Genomic DNA, 26,575 nt, shown 5'->3' on the forward strand with positions numbered 1-26,575 from the left:
TATTGGCATGACTGAATACACAATGGCATTGCCAAAGGAAGTATAGTGATGCCAACTCTGCTGTACTGCCCCTTCCCCCACATTGACTGCTGGAGATGAATGCTGTTAATCACACTCGGGTCTGCTGTACTCCAGCACATGAGATCCCTCGGCAGTGAGAAGAGTAGACTGTCTTAATGTCTCACACAGCTAAAGTATGGGTGTGTTTTTTTCCCCTTTCTTGTATGTGGATGCCTGTTTTGATTGGCAGAGCTGGCAGGACTACACAGAGGAAAGCTACTAGAAGACTATGAGACTGCCATCAGCTGAAAGCTGTCAGCTCATCACATTCAGGTCTGCTGTGCTCTTATTCATGTCATCACTCTACAGCACACGTCTCAAACTCCGGCCCGTGGGACAAATCTGGCCCGCAGGGTGGTTTTATTTGGCCCTCGACACCAGAACCACCACCCCTATGTGGGGCCCATTATTCTGTATGGAGGACTATGTGGGGCCCATTATTCCGTATGGAGGACTATGTGGGGCCCATTATTCTGTATGGAGGACTATGTGGGGCCCATTATTCTTTATGGAGGACTATGTGGGGCCCATTATTCTGTATAGAGGACTATGTGGGGCCTATTATTCTGTATGGAGGACTATGTGGGGCCCATTATTCTGTATGGAGGACTATGTGGGGCCCATTATTCTGTATGGAGGACTATGTGGGGCCCATTATTCTTTATGGAGGACTATGTGGGGCCCATTATTCTTTATGGAGGACTATGTGGGGCCCATTATTCTGTATGGAGGACTATGTGGGGCCCATTATTCTGTATGGAGGACTTTGTGGGGACCATTATACTGTATACCGGTAGGCCCACGACTTTGTCCAAGTTTTTCATTTTGGCCCTCTGTGTGCTCTACAGCGAAGAGAGCAGTCGATGCTACTGTGAAGGTGTGTTTAACTTTTCCCAGTCTGTTGCTGTACAATGCTGCCAGTAAATTCTTTCGGTAATGCCCACTAGGACTTAACAAATTGTTTAATTACCAAATACTTTAATTGCTAATATCGCCACAACATGACCACTGGATTTGAAAGTAGTCTTAAAGCGCTCTTTACAATATTGTGCCAATTTTCCAGAAGATTTATCTGCCAACATTCTTATTGTACTATTCATATTCAAAATGTAGAGACACAGGATTATCTTGTCTTATTTGTGGACATTTTCACTGCCTTTTATGTTTATTAAAGGGGAAAACTTAGAGCTAAAAATGATGAAAAAGACACATCAAAAACACGAAAAAAAAACAACAAGCGCTAAAGACAAAAGACTTATGTTTCCAGGCCCTTAGGCATAACTGCAACCTTATGTCTATGAATTTATGAGTGATTGGCTTCAAACCTTACAGACTCGCAACTCTCAATGAAACTCTGCCCCCAGTGGCTACATTGTGAGAAATGTGGAATGCGCCTTCAGCTTTTTAACTTACTACAAAGCTTGTAACATGGGAATATCCATCATTTAAAAAGCCCTAGAAATAAGAAAATGTGCAGAAAAGCACAGAAAAAGCTTAAATGTGTTAGGTCTGACTATAAATAATTGGGCTGTCTTCTTAAAATAAGGCTCAAAACAAAGAAAAGGACTGACTGAAGCACAGCTACTAATGAGAAACGAGACAAATAAAAATATTCATTGCTATGCAGTAGACCACTGATAGCAGACAAGATACCACACAAGCTCCATCTCTTGCTAATTAAACAAATCAATTATGAGACTACTATTGCAACTGTGTAACTGCTGCTCAATATTAGCAATAACAACCCCACAGGGAGGTCGTTTTACTACATTAAAATGCTGTCCTCTTCAACTCCATTTCATATTATTAGAAACTGTTATTTGCCTCTTGCTGTCATATTAGTTGCAGAGGCAAATTATGGAAATATGCAGACCAGAATGGTCCCAGTATGAGATCTGGTTTGTTTTTGAGCCTCCGAGGGAACAATTGCTGAATTCCAAAGTTCCCCAAAGTTCTTTAATAGAACTGATAAATCTATCAGCACAGCTTCCATTAAAAAACTAAGCAAGGGTCATACATTTGCATACATCCCTGCTAAGCTGATACAATTCAGCCAGCTAAATTATCATATTAAATTTATCCTCCCTTGTTAAACTGATTGTGTTTAAAATTGTTTTGGATGGTTATCATTAATTTCTGTTAAATCTTAAATGCTTGCATTGACATTAAATTGGGCAGACACTGAGGGGTCAAATTAAAGAATGCCTTAGAGTTATATTTTCATCACACATGTTAATATTAGTCACCCCCTTAAATGGCAACAGAAAACATATGAGAAAAAATAATTGTGTCTGGTGACAACACAACCATTATTATTCATTAATGGAGTATAGTAACAGAATAATTATCGCATTAGAAGTATATTATATTACAGTACTAGAAACATAGGTATTACATATAATACTAGAAAAAAGTATGCTATATGTTTTGGTTTTAGAAATATGTAAATGCCATATATTATACTAGAAAGAAAAATAAGGAATATAGTACAGTGCTAGATTTAGAAAATGTCCTATTATTGTACTAGTTACAAGAGTATGGCATGTACTGCAGGACTAGAAACGAAAGTATGGCATATACTGCGGGACTAGAAACGAGAGTATGGCATATACTGCGGGACTAGAAACGAGAGTATGGCATATACTGCGGGACTAGAAACGAGAGTATGGCATATACTGCGGGACTAGAAACGAGAGTATGGCATATACTGCGGGACTAGAAACGAGAGTATGGCATATACTGCGGGACTAGAAACGAGAGTATGGCATATACTGCGGGACTAGAAACGAGAGTATGGCATATACTGCGGGACTAGAAACGAGAGTATGGCATATACTGCGGGACTAGAAACGAGAGTATGGCATATACTGCGGGACTAGAAACGAGAGTATGGCATATACTGCGGGACTAGAAACGAGAGTATGGCATATACTGCGGGACTAGAAACGAGAGTATGGCATATAATGCGTGACTAGAAACGAGAGCATGGCATATACTGCGGGACTAGAAACGAGAGCATGGCATATACTGCGGGACTAGAAACGGGAGTATGGCATATACTGCGGGACTAGAAACGAGAGCATGGCATATACTGCGGGACTAGAAACGGGAGTATGGCATATACTGCGGGACTAGAAACGAGAGTATGGCATGTACTGCGGGACTAGAAACGGGAGTATGGCATATACTGCGGGACTAGAAACGAGAGTATGGCATGTACTGCGGGACTAGAAACGAGAGTATGGCATATACTGCGGGACTAGAAACGAGAGTATGGCATATACTGCGGGACTAGAAACGAGAGTATGGCATATACTGCGGGACTAGAAACGAGAGTATGGCATATACTGCGGGACTAGAAACGAGAGTATGGCATATACTGCGGGACTAGAAACAAGAGTATGGCATATACTGCGGGACTAGAAACGAGAGCATGGCATATAATGCGTGACTAGAAACGAGAGTATGGCATATACTGCGGGACTAGAAACGAGAGCATGGCATATACTGCGGGACTAGAAACGGGAGTATGGCATATACTGCGGGACTAGAAACGAGAGCATGGCATATACTGCGGGACTAGAAACGGGAGTATGGCATATACTGCGGGACTAGAAACGAGAGCATGGCATATACTGCGGGACTAGAAACGAGAGCATGGCATATACTGCGGGACTAGAAACGAGAGCATGGCATATACTGCGGGACTAGAAACGAGAGCATGGCATATACTACGGGACTAGAAACGAGAGTATGGCATATACTGCGGGACTAGAAACGAGGGCATGGCATATACTGCGGGACTAGAAACGAGAGCATGGCATATACTGCGGGACTAGAAACGAGAGCATGGCATATACTGCGGAACTAGAAACGAGAGCATGGCATATACTGCGGGACTAGAAACGAGAGCATGGCATATAATGCGTGACTAGAAACGAGAGTATGGCATATACTGCGGAACTAGAAACGAGAGCATGGCATATACTGCGGGACTAGAAACGAGAGTATGGCATATACTGCGGGACAAGAAAAGAGAGTATGGCATATACTGCGGGACAAGAAAAGAGAGTATGGCATATACTGCGGGACTAGAAAAGAGAGTATGGCATATACTGCGGGACTAGAAACGAGAGTATGGCATATACTGCGGGACTAGAAACGAGAGTATGGCATATACTGCGGGACTAGAAACGAGAGTATGGCATATACTGCGGGACTAGAAACGAGAGTATGGCATATACTGCGGGACTAGAAACGAGAGTATGGCATATACTGCGGGACTAGAAACGAGAGTATGGCATATACTGCGGGACTAGAAACGAGAGTATGGCATATACTGCGGGACTAGAAACAAGAGTATGCCATATACTGCGGGACTAGAAACGAGAGTATGGCATATACAGCGGGATTAGAAACAACAATATGGCATATACTGCGGGACTAGAAACAAGAGGATGGAAAAGTCTCAGTCACATGTTTTTTACATTTCTGTATCATGGATTTTAATTGATTGAATAAACTGTTTTTATTAGACTCTGGATACAATTTTCTTCAATGTATCTACAGGACCAATTGCTTGCCCCATTCCATGCACCACCTTGGGAATATACTGTGGAATTAGTACTTTCAATGAGGGGTGAGTTAAATCTTTTTCTATTTTTCGGCATTAGAAATAAGAATATGGCATATATTATGGTACTAATAAGGCAGCTTCTCCTCAGGGAAAATGAGGCAAAAGAGACTTAATTGACTCTGAAAAGTCAAAAATTGTTAAACGTCTTACAGAGGGATGCAGCACTCTTGAAATTGCTAAGATATTGTGGTGTGATTACAAAACTATCAAAAGTTTCATTGCAAATAGTCAACAGGGTCTCAAAAAATGTGTTGAGAAAAAAAAAAAGATGAATATTAACTACCAAAGATTTGAGAAGAATCAAACATGAAGCGACCAGGAACCCATTATATTCTAGCGCTGTCATATTCCAGAGCTGCAACCTCCCTGGAGAGGCCAGAAGTACAAGGTGTCCAGAGACATGGCCAAGGTAAGAAAGGCTGAAACCTGACCGACCACCACTGAACACAGGAGTTGAAACATCACGACTGAGCCAAGGAATAATTGAATATAGATTTTTCAGGTTTATTAACCTTTTCGATTGACTGATAGCACTATAGTTGTTCAATAATATAATTAATCATCAGTAATACAAATTGCCTAATAATTGTGCACAAAGTGTAGAAACAAGAGTATGGCATATACAGCAGGACTAACCACAATAGTATGGCATATACTGCATGACTAACCACAATAGTATGGCATATACTGCAGTACTAGAAACAATATGGTATACTAAACAGTTCTAGAATGAAGTGTATTGCAAGTACCACAATATTTGAAACTAAGTAGAAAATGTCATGGATTACAAATGCTAACACATGTATGTCATATTGTGATACCAAAATCCTAAATATACCATGTACAGTTGAAACCAGAAGTTTAAATACACTATATAAAAAGACACATATGCATGTTTTTCTCAATATCTGATATGAAATCAGAATAAACCTCTCCCGTTTTAGGTCAATTAAGATTAGCATAATTTTTAATATTTGCCAAATGCAAGAATAATGAGAGAGAGAGAATGTTTTAAGGCATTTTTATTACTTGCTGCAAAGTCAAAAGTTTACATACATTTCATTAGTATTTGGTACCATTGCCCTTAAACTGAATGACTTGGGTCAAACGTTTGGGATATCATTCCACAAGCGTCTCACAATAGTTGGTCGGAATTTGGGCCCATTCCTCCTGACAAAACTGGTGTAACTGATCCAGGTTTGTAGGTAGCCTTGCTCACACTTGCCTTTTCAGCTTTGTCCATAAATTTTCAATAGGACTGAGATCAGGGCTTTGTGATGGCCACTCCAAAACATTGACTTTGTTATCCTTAAGCCACTTTGTTACCATTTTGGCAGTATGTTTCGGGTCATTGCCCATTTGAAAGGCCCAATTCTGCCCAAGCTTTAACTTCCTGACTGATGTCTTGAGATGTTGCTTCAGTATTGCTACATAATCTTCTTTTCTCATGATGCCATCTATTTTGTGAAGTGCACCAGTCCCTCCTGGAGAAAAACAACACCACAATATGATGCTGCCACAACCCGTGTTTCACAGTTGGGATGGTGTTCTTAGGCTTCCAAGCTTCTCATTTTTTCCTCCAAAGTAATGATGATCATTATGCCCAAAAAGTTACATTTTAGTTTCATCAGACCACAGGACATGTCTCCAAAACATAAGGTCTTTGTTCCTGTGTGCATTTTTAAACATTAATCTGGCTTTTTTATGTTTCTTTTGAAGTAATGGCTTCTTCCTGGCAGAGTGGCCTTTCAGCCCACGCTGATACAGTACTCGTTTCACTGTGGATATTGACACAATCTTACCAACTTCTTCACAAGGTCTTTTCCTTTTGTCCTAGGGTTGATATGCACATGTCGGACCAAAGCACGTTCATCTCTGGGACACAGAACCAGTCTCTTACCTTAGCTGTATGATGGCTGGACATTCCCATCTTGTTTGTCCTTGCAAATAATTGTTTGTACAGATGAATGAGGCACCTTCAGGTATCTTGAAATTGTACCCAAGGATGAGACAGACTTGTGCAAGTCCACAATTCTCTTCCTGATATCTTGGCTGATTTCTTTAGACTTTCCCATGATGCTACACAAAGCAGTGTGCTTCAGGTGTGCATTAAAATACATCCACAGGTGTCTCTCTAATTAACTGAGATGTTGCCAAAAAACAGAAGCTTCCAAACACATGACATCATATGGGCAGTCCAGAATTGTTTAAAGGCATAGTAATCTTAGCGTATGTAAACCTTTGACTTTGCAGTAGGTAATAAAAATGCCTTAAAACATTATCTCTCTCATTATTCTGGCATCTGGCAAATATTAAAAATTATGGTAATCCTAATTGACCTAAAACGGGAAAGGTTTATTTTGATTTCATGTTAGATATTGAGAAAAACATGCATATGTGACTTTTTATATAGTGTATGTAAACTTCTGGTTTCAACTGTATTTTAGTACTAAAACAAGAAAATGTCAAACAGTATCATAAAGGGAATCTGTTTGTAGAATCTACCCTACTAAGCCGTCCATATAAGCATGCAGGTCATAGAAAGCTGATTAAAATAATACCTTGTTATCTGCGATCCAATGTCTTATTCCAGAGAAATCCATGTTTTTCTTATATGTAAATTACCTGTTAAGGACTATGGGCCGGACACTGATCTGTATGAGAATCTGCCTCCAGAGATTATTTTTATATGAAAAGGATACATTACCAGTTTGAGACATGTAAGGACTAACACTTTGCTCTCATAATCACACACAGCTCCGCCGTGAAATCAGAACTAACACAGTACAGGAGAGCTAACAGTACAGCAGAGTTAACACAGTACAGCAGAATTGAAGTTTGTCTCATTACAAAAACATTTGCAGCCGCAGGTGACCTCTCTCAGTGCTTCAGCTTGCATCTCATAGGCAGCCAGTGTGGGGGCAGGAAATTACAGCAGAGCTGAAAGCACTGCGAGAAGAAAACTGCAAATGTTGCTGTGTTTGTAATGAGTCAAGGTTCAACTCTGCTGTACTGTGTTACTTATAATCAGGCACAGCACTACAGCAGAAATGGCAGCACTATGAGAGGACAACTGCTGCTACAAATGTGTTAGTAATGAGATAAAGTTCACTTCTGCTGTACTATGTTTGCTCTGCTGCACAGTGTTAGCGCTAATCTCACTGCAGAGTTAGGTGTCAATATGAGAGCATACTGATACTCATTGCATGTCTCACAGCCCCCCTGACGTGAGTTTCTCTGGCATACGGCATCAGATCGCAGATATCATTGTATGATTTTATTCAATGTTCTGTACTCTGTATTCCCATATAGATGGCTAAGGAGGGTTGATCCCATTGACAGAATCTCTTTAAAAGGTAAAATTAACAAGTATTTGCTATAAATTGCTGCACTAAAAAACACCCTAGATATTATGGTATTACAAACAAACTAAACAAAGTTTTGCATATATTATGATGCTATTGCATCTTACTGAGTGAACACGTTACACAACTCATTTCCTGTTAGATGCTATGTTAAGGCCGGCACTTCTGTGTTATGTGGAATATAGATGTGAATAGGAGGAAGTCAGCACCAATATTGTTTTGGCTTTGCTAATTAAGTCACCATGAGAAAGTGCTGAAAGGGCACATTTACCAATGTGCAGCAGCTCACCATTCTTTCATCTCAAAAAGAACATTTCCCAATATAATTCCATCACACAAAAAGTCCCTTCACAAGTATATAGGATGTCCAGACTGAGGTGAAAGAGTAAAAGGGCTCCAAAAGTAGCATTTTAAGTGTTACAGCCTGAAAAAACATCCCCATTAATAATTAAATTGAAATGATTAAATAATTTGAAGAATCTCAAAAACACGCTCGGTATATATATATATATATATATATATATATATATATATATATATATATATATATATATATATATATATATATACACACACACACACATACATATATACAGGGTGGTCCAAAAGTAGGTGGACAGAGAGTGTAATAAGGTTATGAAGGGGGAGATTTATCAAACATGGTGTAAAGTGAAACTGGCTCAGTTGCCCTTAGCAACCAATCAGATTCCACTTTTCATTCCTCACAGACTCTTTGGAAAATGAAAGGTGGAATCTGATTGGTTGCTAAGGGCAACTGAGCCAGTTTCACAGATCTAGTTTTCACACATAGATCACGCCCAAATCTGTTTTCTTTTCAGATAATTCAGATAACACATAATGGAAAATCATTTAAATACAGATCAAAGAAAATGGATTTTAACAGAGTATTGGAAATCTCAAAATGCTGAAACCATTAGAGCAAATTGGGTTGAAACATTTGGTACTCAAGCCCCAAAGAGACAAACCATTTACCGCATTTGTGACAAATTCAATGCCACTGGCTCAATCCTTAATGCTCCAAAAACTGGTCGACCCAAAACAGTCTGTACAGAAGATAATAAACAACTTGTTGCTGAAACATTTGTTCAGAGTCCAAAAAAGTCCACCCGAAGAGCCTCTTTGGAATTGGGAATTTCATGAGCTTCTATCATGCGAATCCTGAAATCTATTGGGTGGAAAGCTTATCGTCCACGTCTAATTCATGGTTTATTGGAGGATGATCCAGACAGGCAGCTGCAATTTAGTGTTTGATAAATCTCCCCCTTCATAACCTTATTACACTTTCTGTCCACCTACTTTAGGACCACCCTGTGTATATGTGTATTATATATATATATATATATATATATATATACACAAACACACACACACACACACACACACACAATACAGACCAAAAGTTTGGACACACCTTCTCATTTAAAGATTTTTCTGTATTTTCCTGACTATGAAAATTGTACATTCACACTGAAGGCATCAAAACTATGAATTAACACATGTGGAATTATATACTTAAAAAAGTGTGAAACAACTGAAAATATGTCTTATATTCTAGGTTCTTCAAAGTAGCCACCTTTTGCTTTGATGACTGCTTTGCACACTCTTGGCATTCTCTTGATGAGCTTCAAGAGGTAGTCACCGGAAATGGTTTTCACTTCACAGGTGTGCCCTGTCAGGTTTAATAAGTGGGGTTTCTTGCCTTATAAATGGGGTTGGGACCATCAGTTGTGTTGTGCAGAAGTCAGGTGGGCACACAGCTGATAGTCCTACTGAATAGACTGTTAGAATTTGTATTATGACAAGAAAAAAGCAGCTTGCAAGCTTGTTACAATAGAGCTTGTAAGAGCTGCTCTGATGTTGGTCAGATCATTGGAGAGCCACCATTAGCTCTTGAGCGGGCCAAATTCAGTGCTAGATATCAGGCAGCTTTGCCTCTGCAGCATCGGAGGAAAGCACAGTTTGGGCAGTAGTGCAACAATACTGCTGATCTGAATTGACAATGAAGCAAGAGTGCACTCCCCCCTTTCAGAAGATCTTATACAACCCTTTAAAACAGCCTAATAGCTAGTGTACGTATCTAGCAATATTCTGCCCCAAAAATCCCTCTTAATTAAAAATTTGGCTAATTTTATCAATTTCTGTTCATGGACCTCCGTTCTAGAAGATAACTTAAGATTGATGTAAAAAGTGTATGCTATACACTCCATATTTTGATCATTTGGTGATCGAACCACATCCCTACTAAAACTCTATTTCACATATTAATTTGGTTTACACAACCAAGTGTGAAAGGGTCCCAACAATGTAATACAGATATTACTACAGTCAAGGCACAGGCAGTTGAAAGATCCATGTGACATGAACCCCGTGCTCTCTTTATGTGCATTCCTTGCTGGCTATGAAATGCTAATGATGGCCACACTAGAGAAATCCAGCATCAAGGTGGCAGTCAATACTCGCACACCACATATTCTGGAATCTAAAAGGAGTCACAGAGATCTTGTGTTTTCGGGCCCACAAGAAATATTCTTGTTCACGTTGTATATCTATTGACTCTAGTACTGTAGTTAATTATGATCATATGTTATATTCTATGCAAACAAGCATGGCAAAATTGTACTCACCACTGTGCCCAAGAACTGAATGCTAATATTGCCAGCGGCATCACGACTAAGGCACTGGATGAAAAAAGAAAAACAAAATAGTTTAGGAATTATTTCACATATGAAAGTTCTGACTCATAAAATACAGAATTCTTGGGTCTTTAGCTAGAAAGCTGAAGGCTTAAACACTATGATAGTAAAAAGTAATAACGTGAATTAAGGTTGTATTACAATCAAGTCCAAAGTGGATATAAGGGACAGAGGTAATCACTGCATCACATCATCAGGCATCATGCAGATTCATACAGAACACAACAAGATCATAAGAATATAATTGTATATAAATTACATGTATTAATAAATTTACCACTATGTATAAAGCTGGAGTTTCAAGCTACAAATAAGAGAGACATAGCACAATATTCTGTTTTTCAGAGGTATATATATTTTCTAAAAAAAAAAAAAAACAAAACCTCTAAATACTGTTAAAGAGGACTTTCACCGGATTAAGCATGATAAACTGGTCACGTCATGGAATAGTTGCTGGAGAGCTGAGGGAATTATTTTTTTTTTACTTCTCCATTTCATTGCGGAGGTACAAGGGGGTGTTACCAGAGATTTTTAACTCGAGATGTGTATTTCTGTACGATGCAGACCAATCAGAAGCAGGCAGCAACACACAGTAGAAAAAAGAACACGCCCCCACAATGGCTTAGAGTAGGTTTCTCAATGTGAGACATAGAATGACAGTCTGCTCTCACTGATCCCACTAAAAAACCATGCGCGATTACAAAATCCCATGAGATGATCTGAACTGAGTGTGATTACTACTAATACCTTTCAGCTTTCAGTCCGTGTGGGGTAGGGTCAGTACAGCAGAGCCTACGACACTATGAGTGGAGCTGCTAGAAGTGTTTGTAATGAGATAAAGCTCAGCTTTGCTGTACTAACTCTGCTCCTCACATTAACTGCTATCAGATGAAAGATGTTCGCAATCTGTCCTCTTCTCCTTGCACTTTGTAATCACATACAGTTCTGCAGAGAGACCAGTGAGGAGAGCAGAATGTCTGTCATTTCAGCTCTCACTATCAGAAACCTGCTGTAAGCTATTAAGTGGGAGTTTCCTTTTCCCCCAGTATGTTGTCATCTACTTCTGAGTGGTAAACATCATGCAGGGGAAAAGGTACACGTCCCTAGTGGAATATATCTGGTGGTAACACCACTTTAGACAAATTATAACCTAAATTTTCTAAGCTAATATCTCTGCAGCTGACAGGAAAAATAAAAAAATAAACTATAATTTTACTCAGCTCTGCAACCACTATGCCACGATGTAGCCAATTTACCATGCTAAAACTAGTGAAGGGTCCTTTTTAACAGCATCAGGCAAAAATAGGGTAATTTAGCTATTCCATGTTACGTTTCCCATGCCTCCCAAATTGCTTATCATCTGATTAGGACTAGCAATGGAAGAAAAACAAACCTCCTAAGAATGAAATTATAGTAATTTATTCCCCGCATTTTTAAAACTTGTACAAAGTCAGGGTCACAATTTAACTTCAAGTCATTATTTAAAATTTCTCTCTCTATACCGGTAAATGGGTTTGGGTCTTCCACACAGGCTCAACATGACTGGAATGCTAGGAAAACACTTGCTCTAGCTCGACGACAACAATAATTCCAAACTCTATTGTAATACATTGCACAAACTTGCTAATTACTCTACCCACCTATACATATTAGACTAATAGCGGCTAAGGATATGTTCACGTTAGGTAATCATCTATCAGAACGGATCCAGCAGCAATCCGTCGGCAAAATAGATGCACAGATACAACTTTTTTGTCCATTTAAAAAAAACAAAAAAAAAAACAGATTTCTGCTGGATCCATTTTTTTTTAACACTGAAGTCTATGGAAAACAGATCCATTAAATAACCTTCTGTTCCGTCTCCCATTTGAAAAGGACTCGTTTTTTTTGCTTGCTGGAAGTGGAAAAATAAAGATTTTACATATACTACTAGACACGTGAACCTTCAAGTACTAATCATCTATTTAAAATTGATCCAGCAAGTAAAAAACGGATCCATTTCAAATGACAGAACAAAGGAAGGCTATTTAACGGATCCATTGACCCCAGACTTCAATGTTAAAAAAACAGATCCAGATGAAATAAGTTGTTTTTTAAAAAAACTAACAAAACAGTTCTGCCTGCACATTTTTTTTGCTGTATTCAATAATTTGGTGTACACACCTTAATGAGAAAGTTCCCCAGTAATGTTATATACACTCCTCAGGGCTCGATCACACGAGCATATAACGCGGATGACTGCCATCTAATGTTTTATCAGATAGCGCACAGACCAATGTTATTCTATGGGGCAGTGCAAATGTGTGTGTTTTTTTTTGTTCATGCCACTTCAGAATGAGAAAAACAAATCGTAGTATGATGCGAACGGCTCCTTAGATCAGATCACGAGCACCCTTTCAAGTCTATGTGTGCATGTAAAACATTGGACTGCACTCGAATGTCATTTGAGTGCAGTCTGATATACACAGCCACATGCAATGGAGAAATTAAGTTCTTCGTCTTCTACGCGCCTGTGCTTTGATTCTTTCAGCCGACAAAATCGGATCACAGTAAAACAACACTCGGCTCAAACTCAGAGTTTCAGCTGAGTGTCATTACCATATCGATCCGATTCTCTTGGAAGACAGAATCATCGTTTGCGTGAGCAAGCCCTCTATGTTAAAACTGCTACACTAAGAAGAAAAAGTTGTGGAAATATTAAAATCACAGGATCGATAGACATGTTAATGATATGCGAACGATGAAAAAATGGAAACAATTTTTTTTTTCAGTATCAATTATGAGCGTTCTGTGCAGAAACACATACACTAACATGTATTGGCATGCCATCAATGAAGTTAAAAATGGCTGCCCAAGAAACGTTCTACCAGAGTGAATACACATCGACATGCAAATCCCTTTGCAATTGCCATCAAATTACGTCCCATATGTGCTGGATGGAAACCAGTCCAGAGACGCTGCAGGCCATGGGCGCAAGTTTAGGCCACATAGGCTACTCAACGCACGAACAACATTCAGCCTTGCGTTGTTGTGTTTTAAAACAGTTTCTCGGTCACTTTGTAGAAATGGCTATAGCAATTGTCCCATGACCAAACCAATGTAATGCTGAGTGGTTAGTGTATACACCTACAATGAAGAATAGAGAGGTCTGCTACCATATATTAAGCCACCATAAATTATGTCACACCACTCTAGTAGGATTAGTATGACGTTACCTCGCAAAGGCCACTTCATGGCACTGCCCACACTGTCTCCAGTCTCTATTGCAATCTTGCTCTGTACCAGGATAGCCTTTGGGGGAGGTGGTCTAAAGCCAATGGAACATCTGCAGCTGGACATCTGGCTTGTAGCTCAATGTCGAGCAAAAGCCATCTGATGGTGTGGCGTGGCACAATGTATGGTAACTGGACCTGTCTAGTCTTCGTTCCAGGCACAAAAAACAGCTTGGTGCTGTATTGATTTAGCCATGGAACCAGTGGTAAAACCATTTCTCTAAAGTGTCCCAGGAGCAGTTTTTCAACACAACAAAGCCAGATGGCATGCTGCTCATGCAACTGTGAGCAGCCTGCGTCGCCCATGTGCGATACCATGGTCTCCAGACGGGTCTCTCATCGAGCACATCTGGGACGTCGCTAGTTGGCAAATGGAGCTGCCAGCAGCAGATCTTGATGATTTGCATGGCCAAGTGCAACATTGCTAAGTCATTAAGTCATGTAAGTGCATGTATTTCTGCCAGTGGCTCGCATACTCGATACTGATTAAAATCGGGATATTTTTAAAATTTTGCTTCCATTTTTTCATCATTTACTGATCATTAACATGTCCATCAACCATCTGATTTTCAGAATTCCACAACTTTACCTTCTTGGTGTTGTAATTTCAATGTTGAGAATTGTAGATAAAACTATAGTCCGAGAGTTGAAATATTCATGTGACATGAACCTTGTTCTCTCTTTCTGAGCATTCACTGCTGGCAGTATAAATGGCAATGGTCATACTAGAGAAAGCCTGCATCAAGGTGGAAGTCAGAACTCACACACCGCATATTCTGGAGTTAAAAGAACATTATTTTTTTAATTTAAATGTGTGAGACCCTCTCTTGTATACATGTATCAGATTTAATGTAGAAACAAACAGTACTCTGATTACAGCTATCAAACCTTTACAGAGATGAAACATTTCTATTAATTACTCTTGCTATGTAAATGTATTGATCGCTGTTCTGGTAATATTCTAAAATATAACCTTTATTTTAAAGTTTACAATAGGTGGCTTAGCTTTTTTTCTTTGTTCTTTTACAATGTAATTAAGTAGTTTGATGACACTTTGATGTATCCTGAAAGCAAAAATTGTTTCCACATTCAAGGTACCTTAATTAAAATATCAAAAAAACTCTATTACGGGTCATCCTTGGTCATGCAATCTGTAGACACGGGCTCTGATGGTAGAGATGGGCACAATATAAAACAAGACTGGAAAATTCTGTTGGTCAGCTTCAAAGAATGGTTTCTTACATCAGGACAGCAGTGGGCATATGGGACTATTATATTCCTGACTTTCGCAATTCTTATTATAGCCAATTAATATTTGATTGACACATAAGAAACATGCTAAATTTACTTTGCACTGGCCAGATGTTAAGGATGCAGGATAGCCAACTCCGCTGCATACTTTGGCAGGGTGGTTTTTCAAAGAAGGCAGGCCATAATGGAATCATGGAAGATGTGGTTTCCCCACTTCTGCGATAGTTCAAAAAGGCAGTCCAAATTGGTGAAGCATCACAACTGCAGCACCGTGGAAGACAGTGAAAACGCGAAAAACTACAACAAAGTAGATGTGGCACAGGATGTATGCGAGAAGCAGGACTCCAGAAAAGTGATTTTTTTAAGCTTACATTTTTTAATGGGTATTCTCATTATTAATAGCATTTACAGAGGATAGACGCACCCATATCTATCAGACAGGAATGCCATATCCTGTGGATGTACCATAAATGTCAGATGAGAATACCTGTTTAGCAAATTATGGAAATAGCACGCTCTATTTTGGATCACAGTGGTAGATACAATTCTAATCTTAAATCTTAAGTGGTGTGAAAAAAAGAAAATGGTGCCAGCAACTGGCATCATTTAATGACAGATTAATGGGATGGAAAATACGGCAAATACAAGGTTAGTAAAGAAAAATTCCATCATTTACTTTTATAAAAGGAAACGAGAGCATGGGCTTTTCCCACAGCTTCCAATAAATAAAGCCAAGTGCTTTTGGAAACTGCAAAGGTGAACAAAGCCCCGGGTACCGACAATGAACAGGGAGAGTGCCAAAACAAACAAGGACTGAGTGCATGATAAGCTGTCAGTACGTGGCAAGATGAAAAAGAAAACAATAGACCTTTTATCATTTTATTAGCACTCCACCCTAATTAGTGGACTTTTGACTATTGTGTTACATTTTGCTCAAAACTAAGAGAGGTTACTAATGTCACTGGAGGATGTCATTTATTCAGTCTCTTTTCTTTTAACTGGGGGCATGTGGTGACAAACAGAAAACTTCATTCAATAAATGTGTGACCTAATCATGAAGAGTAAGCACAGATAATAAGCCAGGTTTGCCCTGCATGTTCCAGCTGACAAAGTCAGGACATTGGTACATAGGAAAACTAGGAGCAGCAGAGAGAAGGCCTTCCTCCATTCTGAATAAAGGCCATTTGCTATGGAAAGACACAAGTGAGTACGCTGCAAAACAACAGCCTCACAGAACAAGGTGGTCTCGCCGTCACAACAAGACCAGATAATTGGAACACCTTTTAATTCTGCATATTAAAAGACTTGATCTCTGCCCTGCCACCAAAGAAGGGCACAGATATACAACACACAGACACTGTGCAGCTGTTTCTGAAAAGACATAGAAGTATGCTACATTCAACTGGGAACAAACTCCAAAATTCAACACTTAAATTGACAGTGACATTGAGCACGAGATGGAGAGACAAAAGGATGGAGAGAATAAAGAATGGGGAACAAAGATGAATAAGATAAGATAAAATGTGAATGTCTGGTGCTTATTAAAAGCAAGGTTATTCAAAGTCGCAGAAATTCTGGTACACATAGTTTGGCTAATGCGCTTCGGTTTAGTCTGTAATGTACTCGCAATACATTCAGGCTAACATTAATAACCTACTACTAAAGAGAGGAATAAAGGTATCAAACAAAAAAAAGCTCTAACATAGTTGTCTTTTTTAAGAAATAACAGTAAACGAGAAACAATGAACTCTTGACATATCAAAGCCGATGTCGAGGATAAGAAATAAGGATCTACTTTTTCTAACTTTCCAATATCTGTTCCACTTGATACATGAAAAAGCATCGCAATCTGTTAATGGGAGAAAACCAAGAAATCAGCTCACCCTTGAGGCTAATCCAGATAAGTTCTGGCAAAATGAAGCACAGGATCACGTTGCTGCTGAACGTCAGGTAAGCATGCAGAAAGAAAAGATCCAGCTCCAAATAGAGATGCAAAGAAGTACAATTTCTTCTTCTACTATTTAATAATTGAAAAAAATATATCTATATACAAATATTTGGCCTGGTCATGAAGGTGAAAACTGGCTGGGGGGGGGGGGTGAAGGGGTTAATAACGTACATACAAAGGAAGAAGGTCCTTCAAATGTGCAATGAACAATCTGTAAGAGTGTATTCAGTGTATATAGGTTTCCATTGTTCTCTGCAGCACAGGTACTGTTAGCACGGGAAGATGTGGTGTCGAGAACGATGATCTTTTGGGCAAACCAAAAGATCATTTCACCTGATGAAAGACCAAAATGTTCATCGGGTGATTGCCAGCCTGTTTACATTGCGCGATTAAATGAGAGTTCTTATAATTATGCATTGTAAACACACCTCTACCCAATGAGACGAATATAAGGTCTGCCTGCCAAACTGATTATCAGGCTCACATGATGCATGTGGAAAAGAAAGTCTGCAACTGAGACAACTTTATTTAAGGTTGGCTAAATTCATCTATCCATTGACTTGTGCTGAAACGCTATCCACTAATTACTGAGTGGACTTGGCTCCAATTTTAGGTCAAGAGATTGAGCAGAAAGTCGTCAAAATGCAAGAAAATAGGACAGTCTCCTTTTTCTGATAGGACCATCTATATGTGTGTCCTTTTCAGAATATAGCACTACATTCGAGACTGGACAGATGGACCAATCAGAAAATCTGGAAAATTATAGATTAGCGGGTAAAAAAGGAGAACTACAGGACACAGCAGTCTATTTATCATAACATTTAATTATATTCAGTATGTGCTTAGTTTGGCAAAGGAAAAATGTGCTTGGTTCCATATATATATATATATATATATATATATATATATATATATATATATATATATATATATATATATATATATATATATTGTGACAGAGTCACTGGTGTGATATACGAGGGGAGGTATGTTTCACTCAGGTTGCTCTCCTGTGGGAACTGAAACCTACTAAATTTCTGCCAGAATGATATATGCTGGGGGTTAACTCTCTTAAAGGGTGTGGTTTTATGGGAATGGCAAAGAGGGTGGGAGGCCATTCCCCTACCTCCCCTCAGGGTGTGGCTGAGCAAGGTTTAAATGTTCAGTCCAGTTTTTTTTCAGTTGTTGGTGAGTCTGGAGAGACAAGTCTCCAGGCTGTGTAACTTCTGCTAAGAGGAGTGGAAAGTGCTGCAAATTGGTACAGGGCGAACCTGCACACATATAGACTGTGTTACCATTTGTCTTTTATTTTGCCTTTATGCCAGCAAGGCTGAGTTAATTTTTGCTGAAGTCTGCAGTGCTTTATGCTAACATAATAAACCTGCAGATGAAACCATTCCTGTGCCTACTTCCAACTGCAGCCGAGTGAGTCGTCTTGCCACTATCTATATATACTATCTATCTATGTATCAAATCACAGTTAAGGTCAGTGTTCATGACTCCAGCATAAGAAAGAGACTGAGCAAAAATGGCATGCATGGCAGAGTTCCAAGACAAAAATCACTGCTGAACAAAAAGAATAAAAAGGTTTGTCTCATTTTTGCCAGAAAACTTCTTGATGATCGCCACGCTTTTGGGAAATTACTTTGTAGACTAACGAGACAAAAGTTAAACTTTTTGGAAAGTGTATGTCCCATTACATCTGGCGTAGAAGTAACATAGCATTTCAAAAAAGTAACATGACAACAGTAAAATATGGCGGTGGTAGTGTGATGGTCTGGGGCTGTTTTGCTGCTTCAGGACCTGGAAGGCATTCTCTGGTAAATGGAACCATGAATTATGCTGTCTACCAAAAAATCCTGAAGGAGAATGTCCAGCCATCTGTTTGTGACCTCAAGCTTGGGTTATGCAGCAGGACAATGATCCAAAACACACCAGTAAGTCCACCTCTGAATGACTTAATAAAAACAAAGACTTTGGAGTGGCCTAGTCAAAGTCCTGACCTTAATTCGACTGAGATGCTGTGGCAGGACCTTAAAAACGTGGCTCATGCTCGGAACTCCTCCAATGTGGGTGAATTACAACAATTTTGCAAAGATGAGTGGGCAAAAATTCCTCCGGAGCATTGTGAAAAACTCATTGCCAGTTATCGCAAATGTTGTTGCTGCTAAGGGTGGCCCAACCAGTTATTAGGTTTAGGGGGCAATCATTTTTTCACACAAGACCCTGTAGGTTTAGATTTTGTTTTCCCTTAATAATGAAGACATTCATTTAAAAACTGCATTCTGTGTTTACTTGTGTTATTTTTGTCTAATATTTAAATTTGTTTTGTGACAGGAAACATTTAAGTGTGATAAACTTGCAAAACAATAATAAATCAGGCCAAACACTTTTTCACACCATTGTATATATATATATATACACACACACACACACACACACACACACACACACACACACACACACACACAAATAAGTGGGTGAAATAAGTATTGAACACAACAACAATTTTCTAAGTAAATACATTTCTAAAAGTGCTATTGACATGAAACTCTCACCAGATGCCGGAAACAACCCATCCAATCCAAGCCATAGATGTCCATAAATTATGTTAAGTTATGTGTTATAATGAGAAATGACACAAGGAAGAAGTATTGAACACATGAAGAAAGAGGTGGAAAAAGCCATGGAAAGTCATGACACCAGCTGAAATTTATTAGTAATTATAAAGCAATCCTGACACTTAGTGAAAAATAATATCAGCTGGTTCAACTGATGGCCTATAAAACGGCATATCATTACCAAGATGCCACACAAGAAACATCTCATGATGGGTAAAACCAGTGAGCTGTCTCAAGACCTTCATAACCTTATTGTTAAAGCATACTGAGGTCATTGATTACAGAAGAATTTATTCACTACGGAAGGTTACAGTGAGCACTGTTAGGGCCATAATCCAGAAGTGGAAAGAACATAATTTCACCACCATAAAATCAGCCACGACCAAGTGCTCCCCGCAAGATTTCAGACAGTGGAGTGAAAAGAATGATCAGAAGAGTTGTCCAAGAGCCAAGGACCACATGTGGAGAGTTACGGAAAGACCTGGAATCAGCAGGTACAATAGTTTCAAAGAAAAGTATAAGTAATGCACTCAACCTCCAAGGTCTGTATGACTCCATTGCTGAACAAAAAGCATGTTCAAGTGCGATTAAAGTTTGCTCAACAACATTTAGACAAGCCTGTGAAATCCTGGAAGAATATAGTCTGGTCAGATGAGTCCAAAACTGACACCATAATACACACCATGTTTGGAGGCCAAAAGGCACAGCATATCACCCAAAACACCATACCAACAGTGAAGTTTGGAGGTGGGAATATCATGGTGTGCGGCTGTTTTTCAGCGTGCGGCGGTATTTCAGCATACGGCACTGGCAAACTTCATATAATTGAAGGAAGGATGAACGGACAAATGTGCCGAGACAATCTTGATGAAAGTCTGATGTCATCTACCAGGATGATAAACATGAAACAAGGGTGGACATTTTAGCAAGACAAAGATCCCAAACACACAGCCAAGGAAACTCTCAATTGGTTTCAGAGAAAGAAATTAAAGCTGCTAAAATGGCCCCAGTCAGTCATTTAACCTGAATCCAAAAGAAAATTTATGGAAACAAAGAAAACTCAGAGTTCATAGAAGGACCCCACGGAACCTTCAGGATTTCAAGAGTGTTTGTGTGGAAGAATGGGCAAAATCACACCTGAGCAATGCATACGACCAGTTCTTTCATACAGGAGGCGTTGTGAAGCTGTCATCACCAACAAAGGCTTTTGTACGAAGTATTAATTAAATTTCAGTGTAGCGCCAGCGTTTCTGGACATTCCTTCCCTCCCCCGACAGAGCCGCCGACTTAAACTTACCGCCATGGCCTCCGTCCTGCTCCTCCTCCTCGCAGACCACTGGGCACTGTGCTTAGGGCACGCGCGCTCCTTTCCTCTTAAAGGGACAGAATCTGCCGTCCTAAAGTGTCCCCAGCCAATGGCTGGGAAACACTTATTATTTAAGGCACCTCCACCAGTTGGGAGGTGCCTCAGCAATGTTGTTATTGCAACAATTGACAAAAGCCTGAGATGGCCTGAAACATCTTGTGTGTGGACCTTCATTAAAAGCATTAAGCAAACACGTGAGTGCTGGGACTTAGTCTTCATATGCTGATACTTCTCCACATGCACCACATCTTTTATGGAGTGCCGACTATTTTAATTTATATCAGCAACGTTGTCAGTCTGCTCCCAACACGCTTGCTAGTTGTCAGTTCCCCAGTTCATTACTACCTGCCCGTACCAGCTTGTTCTTATCTTGTTCCTGCCTGTTCTTGCTTGTGCCTTTCGACGACCTGCAGGACAAGTTCCTCTGCTATCTGAGGACAATGACTACCTGCCTGGACATGCTAACATCTACGGCTACATCCGCTCCAGATTAAACTGCGACAACATAAACCGTGACAAACCAGCTTCCCAGTCATGTTCCTTGTTCTGGACCTAGTCGGTCCTGCACCACCACATTATGATGGTGATCCTACCCTATGTCGATAGTTCATCAACGAATGCACTCTGCACTTTGGCCCAATCAGAAGGGACTGGTGTGCCACGAACTCAAAGTGGACTTCATTATGTCCCACCTTACTGGCGAAGATCTGGCGTGGCTCAATTCCCTATGGGAGAAAGGGAATCCTCTAGTTTTTAGTCTCCAGTTGTTTCTTGAGGCCTCCGCAAAGTATGCAATGTGCCAGGCCGCATCTCCTCAGCATCCTCCCTCTTCAGATTGCGCCAGGGTAACCTCATCGTGGGCCAGTACGCTATCCAATTTCGTACCCTGTCCTCCAAGCTGGCCTGGAACAACAAGGCGTTAGTGGCCTCCTTTTGGGAGGGCCCTTCCCAGAGAATTAAGGACGAGTTGGCTGGTCATGATATACCCACATTACTGGACGACCTGGTGTTCCTGGCAACTCGGATCGACATCACGTTCCAGGAGCACTCCAGGAAGGCGTCCTGCGAGCGAAGACCTATGCTCTTGGCTCCGTTGGGGCCAGGCTTGTCACAGGAGATGCCTTGTCCCCCATTTACCCCAGCCAGACCCCCAGCTATTCCATCAAATTTGCCTGGTCAGCCTTCCGCTTATTGGACCTTCACGGATATCTTCAATAAAAAAGGAAGAGGAGACACTAACCCCACACAGGCCATACGATTGCTCTATAGACCTTTTTGGCTCTTCTCCTCAAAGCCTTATCTGCCCCTTGTCCCATGCTGAGACCCGAGCCATGTTCAAAAATATCAAGGAGAACATAGACAGGGGATTTATCAGGAAGTCCCGGCTGGAGCAGGTTTCTTCTTTTTAAAGAAAAAGGACAGTTCACTTTGTCCCTGTATAGACTATAGGGGTTTCAGTCCCAGAACAATGAAAAATAAATATCCTCTGCCTCAGATATCTGAGTTGGTTGATTGTCTCCAGAGTTTTTACCAAACATGACCTATGGGCGGCGTATAACCGCACATGAATACGCCAGGGGGACGAATAGAAGACGGCATTCAACACCCGGGATGGCCATTATGAATATCGCGTAATGCTGTTTGGGCTCTGTAATGTCCCAGCAGTCTTCCAAGAACTGGTAAATGATATCTTCCGGGACCTTCTCTATTCGAGTGTGGTGGTTTAAACAGATGAAATTTTAGTTTTCTCGCCCAATCAGCCCACACACAGGAGGGATGTTCTCACGTTCTGCAGATAGTGAAGAAGAGCAGTTTGTATGCAAAGTTTGAAAAATGTGTCTTAGAGCAAACCTCTTTTCCGTTACTTGGGTACATCACCTCTCAGACAGGACTAAGGGTGGACCCCGAGAAAGTATCTACTGTTCTGAAATGGCCTCGTCCCGACAGTCTGAAGGCAATCCAGCGGTTCCTCGGATTTGCTAATTACTATTGCCAGTTTATTCCTCATTTCTCCTCCTGGACAGCACCAATCTCTGCCCTGACCCACAAAGGAGCCAACTCCAGGGTGTGGACTCCGGAGGCTGAGAGCGCCTTTATCTCCCTAAAACTGGATTTCTCCTCCACCGACCAGACAACAATAAGCAATTCTTTTTGGAGGTGGATGCCTCTTCCTCCGGTGCTTTAGGCATTCTCACTCAGAAGTCTCCTTCAGGCCATAAGGTAACCTGTGGTTTCTTCCCTAAAGCTTTCTCAGCTCCATAAAGCAACTACTCGATCGAGAACTTTTGGCGATAAAACTAGCTCTGGATGTGTGTCGCTTTCTACTTGAGGGAGCAATTCAGCCTGTGTTTATCCACAAGGTTCAGTGTTGATCTACTGGACTTGTCATGGGTCCCACCTGGGACAGAAAGCGGGTGCTTCACTGGGGTCACTCGTCCAAATTAGCTGGTCATGCTGGGCAGAAGAAAACAGTCCCTCTCATTTCACAGCACTATTGGTGGCCATCTCAGCGCAAGTATATAGCTGATTTCATCTCGGCGAGTCCCTCCTGTGCCCAGAATAAGACTCCGACACAGCTTCCAAACAGTTGGTTACTTCACTTGCCCGTACCATCTGCTACCTGGCAGCATATCACAATAGACTATCACCAATCCTCTAGTATCAGTCAGAAGTACCATCATCTGGGTATTTGTGGATCGCTTCTCTAAAATGGCTCATTTTACTCTGCTGTCTAGTCTCTCGTCTGCTCCTGTGTTTGCCGAGAAGTTTATTCAACATATTTTTCCCTTCCATGGGTTACCTCTCCATATTGTCTCCCATAGAGGCGTCCAGTTTACATCTGGCATCTGGAGGGCTACCTGCAAACTACGGAATGTCACCTTGGACTTCTCTTCAGCCTACCATATGCAGTCCAATGGCCAGGTAGAGCGGGTTAACCAGATCCTGACCAATTACCTTTCGCACTTTGTCAATGCACAGTGATTGGACCGAACTCCTGACTTGAGCCGAATTCTCGTACAACAATCATGTGAGTGAATCCTCAACAAAATCCCTTTTTTTTTGTGGTGTACTGTCAAAAAGGGGAAGAAGGTGGACCCAGGGAACTATAGGCCGGTGAGTCTGACTTCTATACCAGGAAAGATCTTTGAACAAATTATTAAACATCATGTATGTAAGTACCTGGATAAGAATGAAGTGATTAACCAGAGTCAGCATGGGTTTGTAACTAACAAGTCATGTCAGACTAACTTAATTTCCTTCTATGACAGAATCACTGACTGGGTGGATCAGGGAAATGCTGTAGATATAGTATATCTTGACTTCAGCAAAGCATTTGACAAAGTATCTCACACCATCCTTATTGAAAAAATGACCAAGTATGCAATGGACCAGGCAACTGTTAGGTGGATTCATAACTGGCTTAGTGATCGGACTCAAAGGGTGGTTGTAAATGGCTTCACATCCAGCTGGATGAATGTCTCAAGTGGGATACCACAGGGCTCTGTCCTGGGACCTGTATTGTTCAACATCTTCATCAATGATTTAGATGAAGCAATTGAGGGTAAACTGATTAAATTTGCTGATGACACAAAGCTAGGAGGGATAGCTAATACTAGAGAAGAGAGAGGATTCAAAAAGACCTAAATAAACTGGAGCAGTGGGCAGCAACCAACAGAATGGTTTTTAACAGGGAAAAATGCAAAGTACTACATCTGGGCAATAAAAATGAAAAAAGCATATACAGAATGGGAGGAATAGAGCTAAGCAACAGTACATGTGAAAAAGACTTAGGTATACTAATAGATCATAGACTGAACATGAGTCAACAGTGTGATGCAGCAGCAAAAAAGGCAAATACAATTCTGGGATGTATTAACAGAAGCATACAGTCTAGATCACGTGAAGTCATTATCGGTCTTTACTCCTCTTTGGTCAGACCTCATCTGGAATACTGTGTACAGTTTTGGGCACCACATTTTAAAAAAGACATAGACAAACTGGAACAAGTTCAGAGAAGAGCGACCAGAATGGTGACTGGTCTGCAAACCATGTCCTATGAGGAACGGTTGCAGGATTTGGGAATGTTTAGCTTGCAAAAAAGAAGACTGAGAGGAGACTTAATAGCTGTCTACAAATATGTCAAGGGCTGTCACATTGTAGAAGGATCATCTTTATTCTCATTTGCACAGGGAAAGACTAGAAGCAACGGGATGAAACTAAATGGGAGGAGACACAGATTAGATATTAGAAAAAACTTTTTGACAGTTAGGGTGATTAATGAGTGGAACAGGCTGCCACGAGAGGTGGTGAGTTCCCCTTCAATCGACGTCTTCAAACAGAGGCTGGACAGACATCTGTCTGAGATGATTTAGTGAATCCTGCTTTGAGCAGGGGGTTGGACCAGATGACCCAGGAGGTCCCTTCCAACTCTACCATTCTATGATTCTATGATTCTATGATTCTATACCCCAATATCCCGTTTCCTGTGTTTGCTACCACTGACATTCCTGCAGCTGAAACTCTCCTAAAGGGCTTCTCCAAGATCTGGGAGGACACCAAGATCTCTAATATAATCTTCCAAATGGATAAAGAGACACGTGGACAAGAGACGTCTGGACCCACCTCTCTTTCACTCTGGGGAGAAGGTTTGGCTTTCATCAAAATATGTCCATCTCAAGCTACCCTAGTATAAACTGGGTCCTTGCTTCATCGGTCCTTTCGAGGTTCTCAAACAGATTAATGCTGTAATTTACAAACTCCCGGCCTGTCTACGAATCCGCAATTAATTTCACGTGTCTCTCCTCAAGCCTGTAGTCTTCAGTCCCTTCTTCAAGGGTCCAGGTACCATTTCTGCTCCTGTCAGTACTGTAGATATTTTCGTGATAGAGAATATTGTAGCCACTAAGAGGGTAAGGCCATGGCCCCACTATCAGTATTTGGTCAGTATTTTTTTCTCAGGAGTGGGAGCCAAAACCATCACCCACTCCTGGTTTTAGCTCCCACTCCTGAGAAAAAATGCTGACCTAATACTGACCAAATACTGATAGTGGGGCCATGGCTTAAGAGGAAAAACATTTCTCCTTGTTGACTGGAAGGGGTTTGGTCTTGAGGAGAGGTTGTGGGAGTCCAGGGAGAACATCCATGCCCCTCTCCTCATGGAGAGATTTCTTGCGGGCCATAATAAGAGGGGCGTAAAGAGAGTGGTACTATAGCGCCGGCATCTCTGTACGTTCCTCCCCTCCTCCGACAGACTTACCGCCGTGGCCTCCATCCCGCTTCTGCTCCTACTCCTCCTGCTGCCACTCTGGGTTCTGCGCATGGCTCACAGATCCCCAGGCACT

At 40.7% G+C, this 26,575-nt stretch overlaps 1 protein-coding gene across 1 annotated transcript in view; it reads right to left on the reverse strand.

Annotated features, from left to right (window-relative positions):
• Positions 1 to 26,575, reverse strand: part of PCCA (propionyl-CoA carboxylase subunit alpha) — a 578,010-nt gene that overhangs the window by 78,035 nt on the left and 473,400 nt on the right. Inside the window, exon 21 of the mRNA XM_073670397.1 lies at positions 10,707 to 10,760. Coding sequence (XP_073526498.1) covers positions 10,707 to 10,760 — 54 coding nt within the window. The remainder of the gene's footprint in view (positions 1 to 10,706; positions 10,761 to 26,575) is intronic.

Source organism: Phyllobates terribilis, unplaced genomic scaffold (assembly GCF_046119375.1).
Source record: "Phyllobates terribilis strain yellow unplaced genomic scaffold, ASM4611937v1 Scaffold_2__4_contigs__length_985480577, whole genome shotgun sequence".
Classification (NCBI taxonomy): Eukaryota; Metazoa; Chordata; class Amphibia; order Anura; family Dendrobatidae; genus Phyllobates; species Phyllobates terribilis.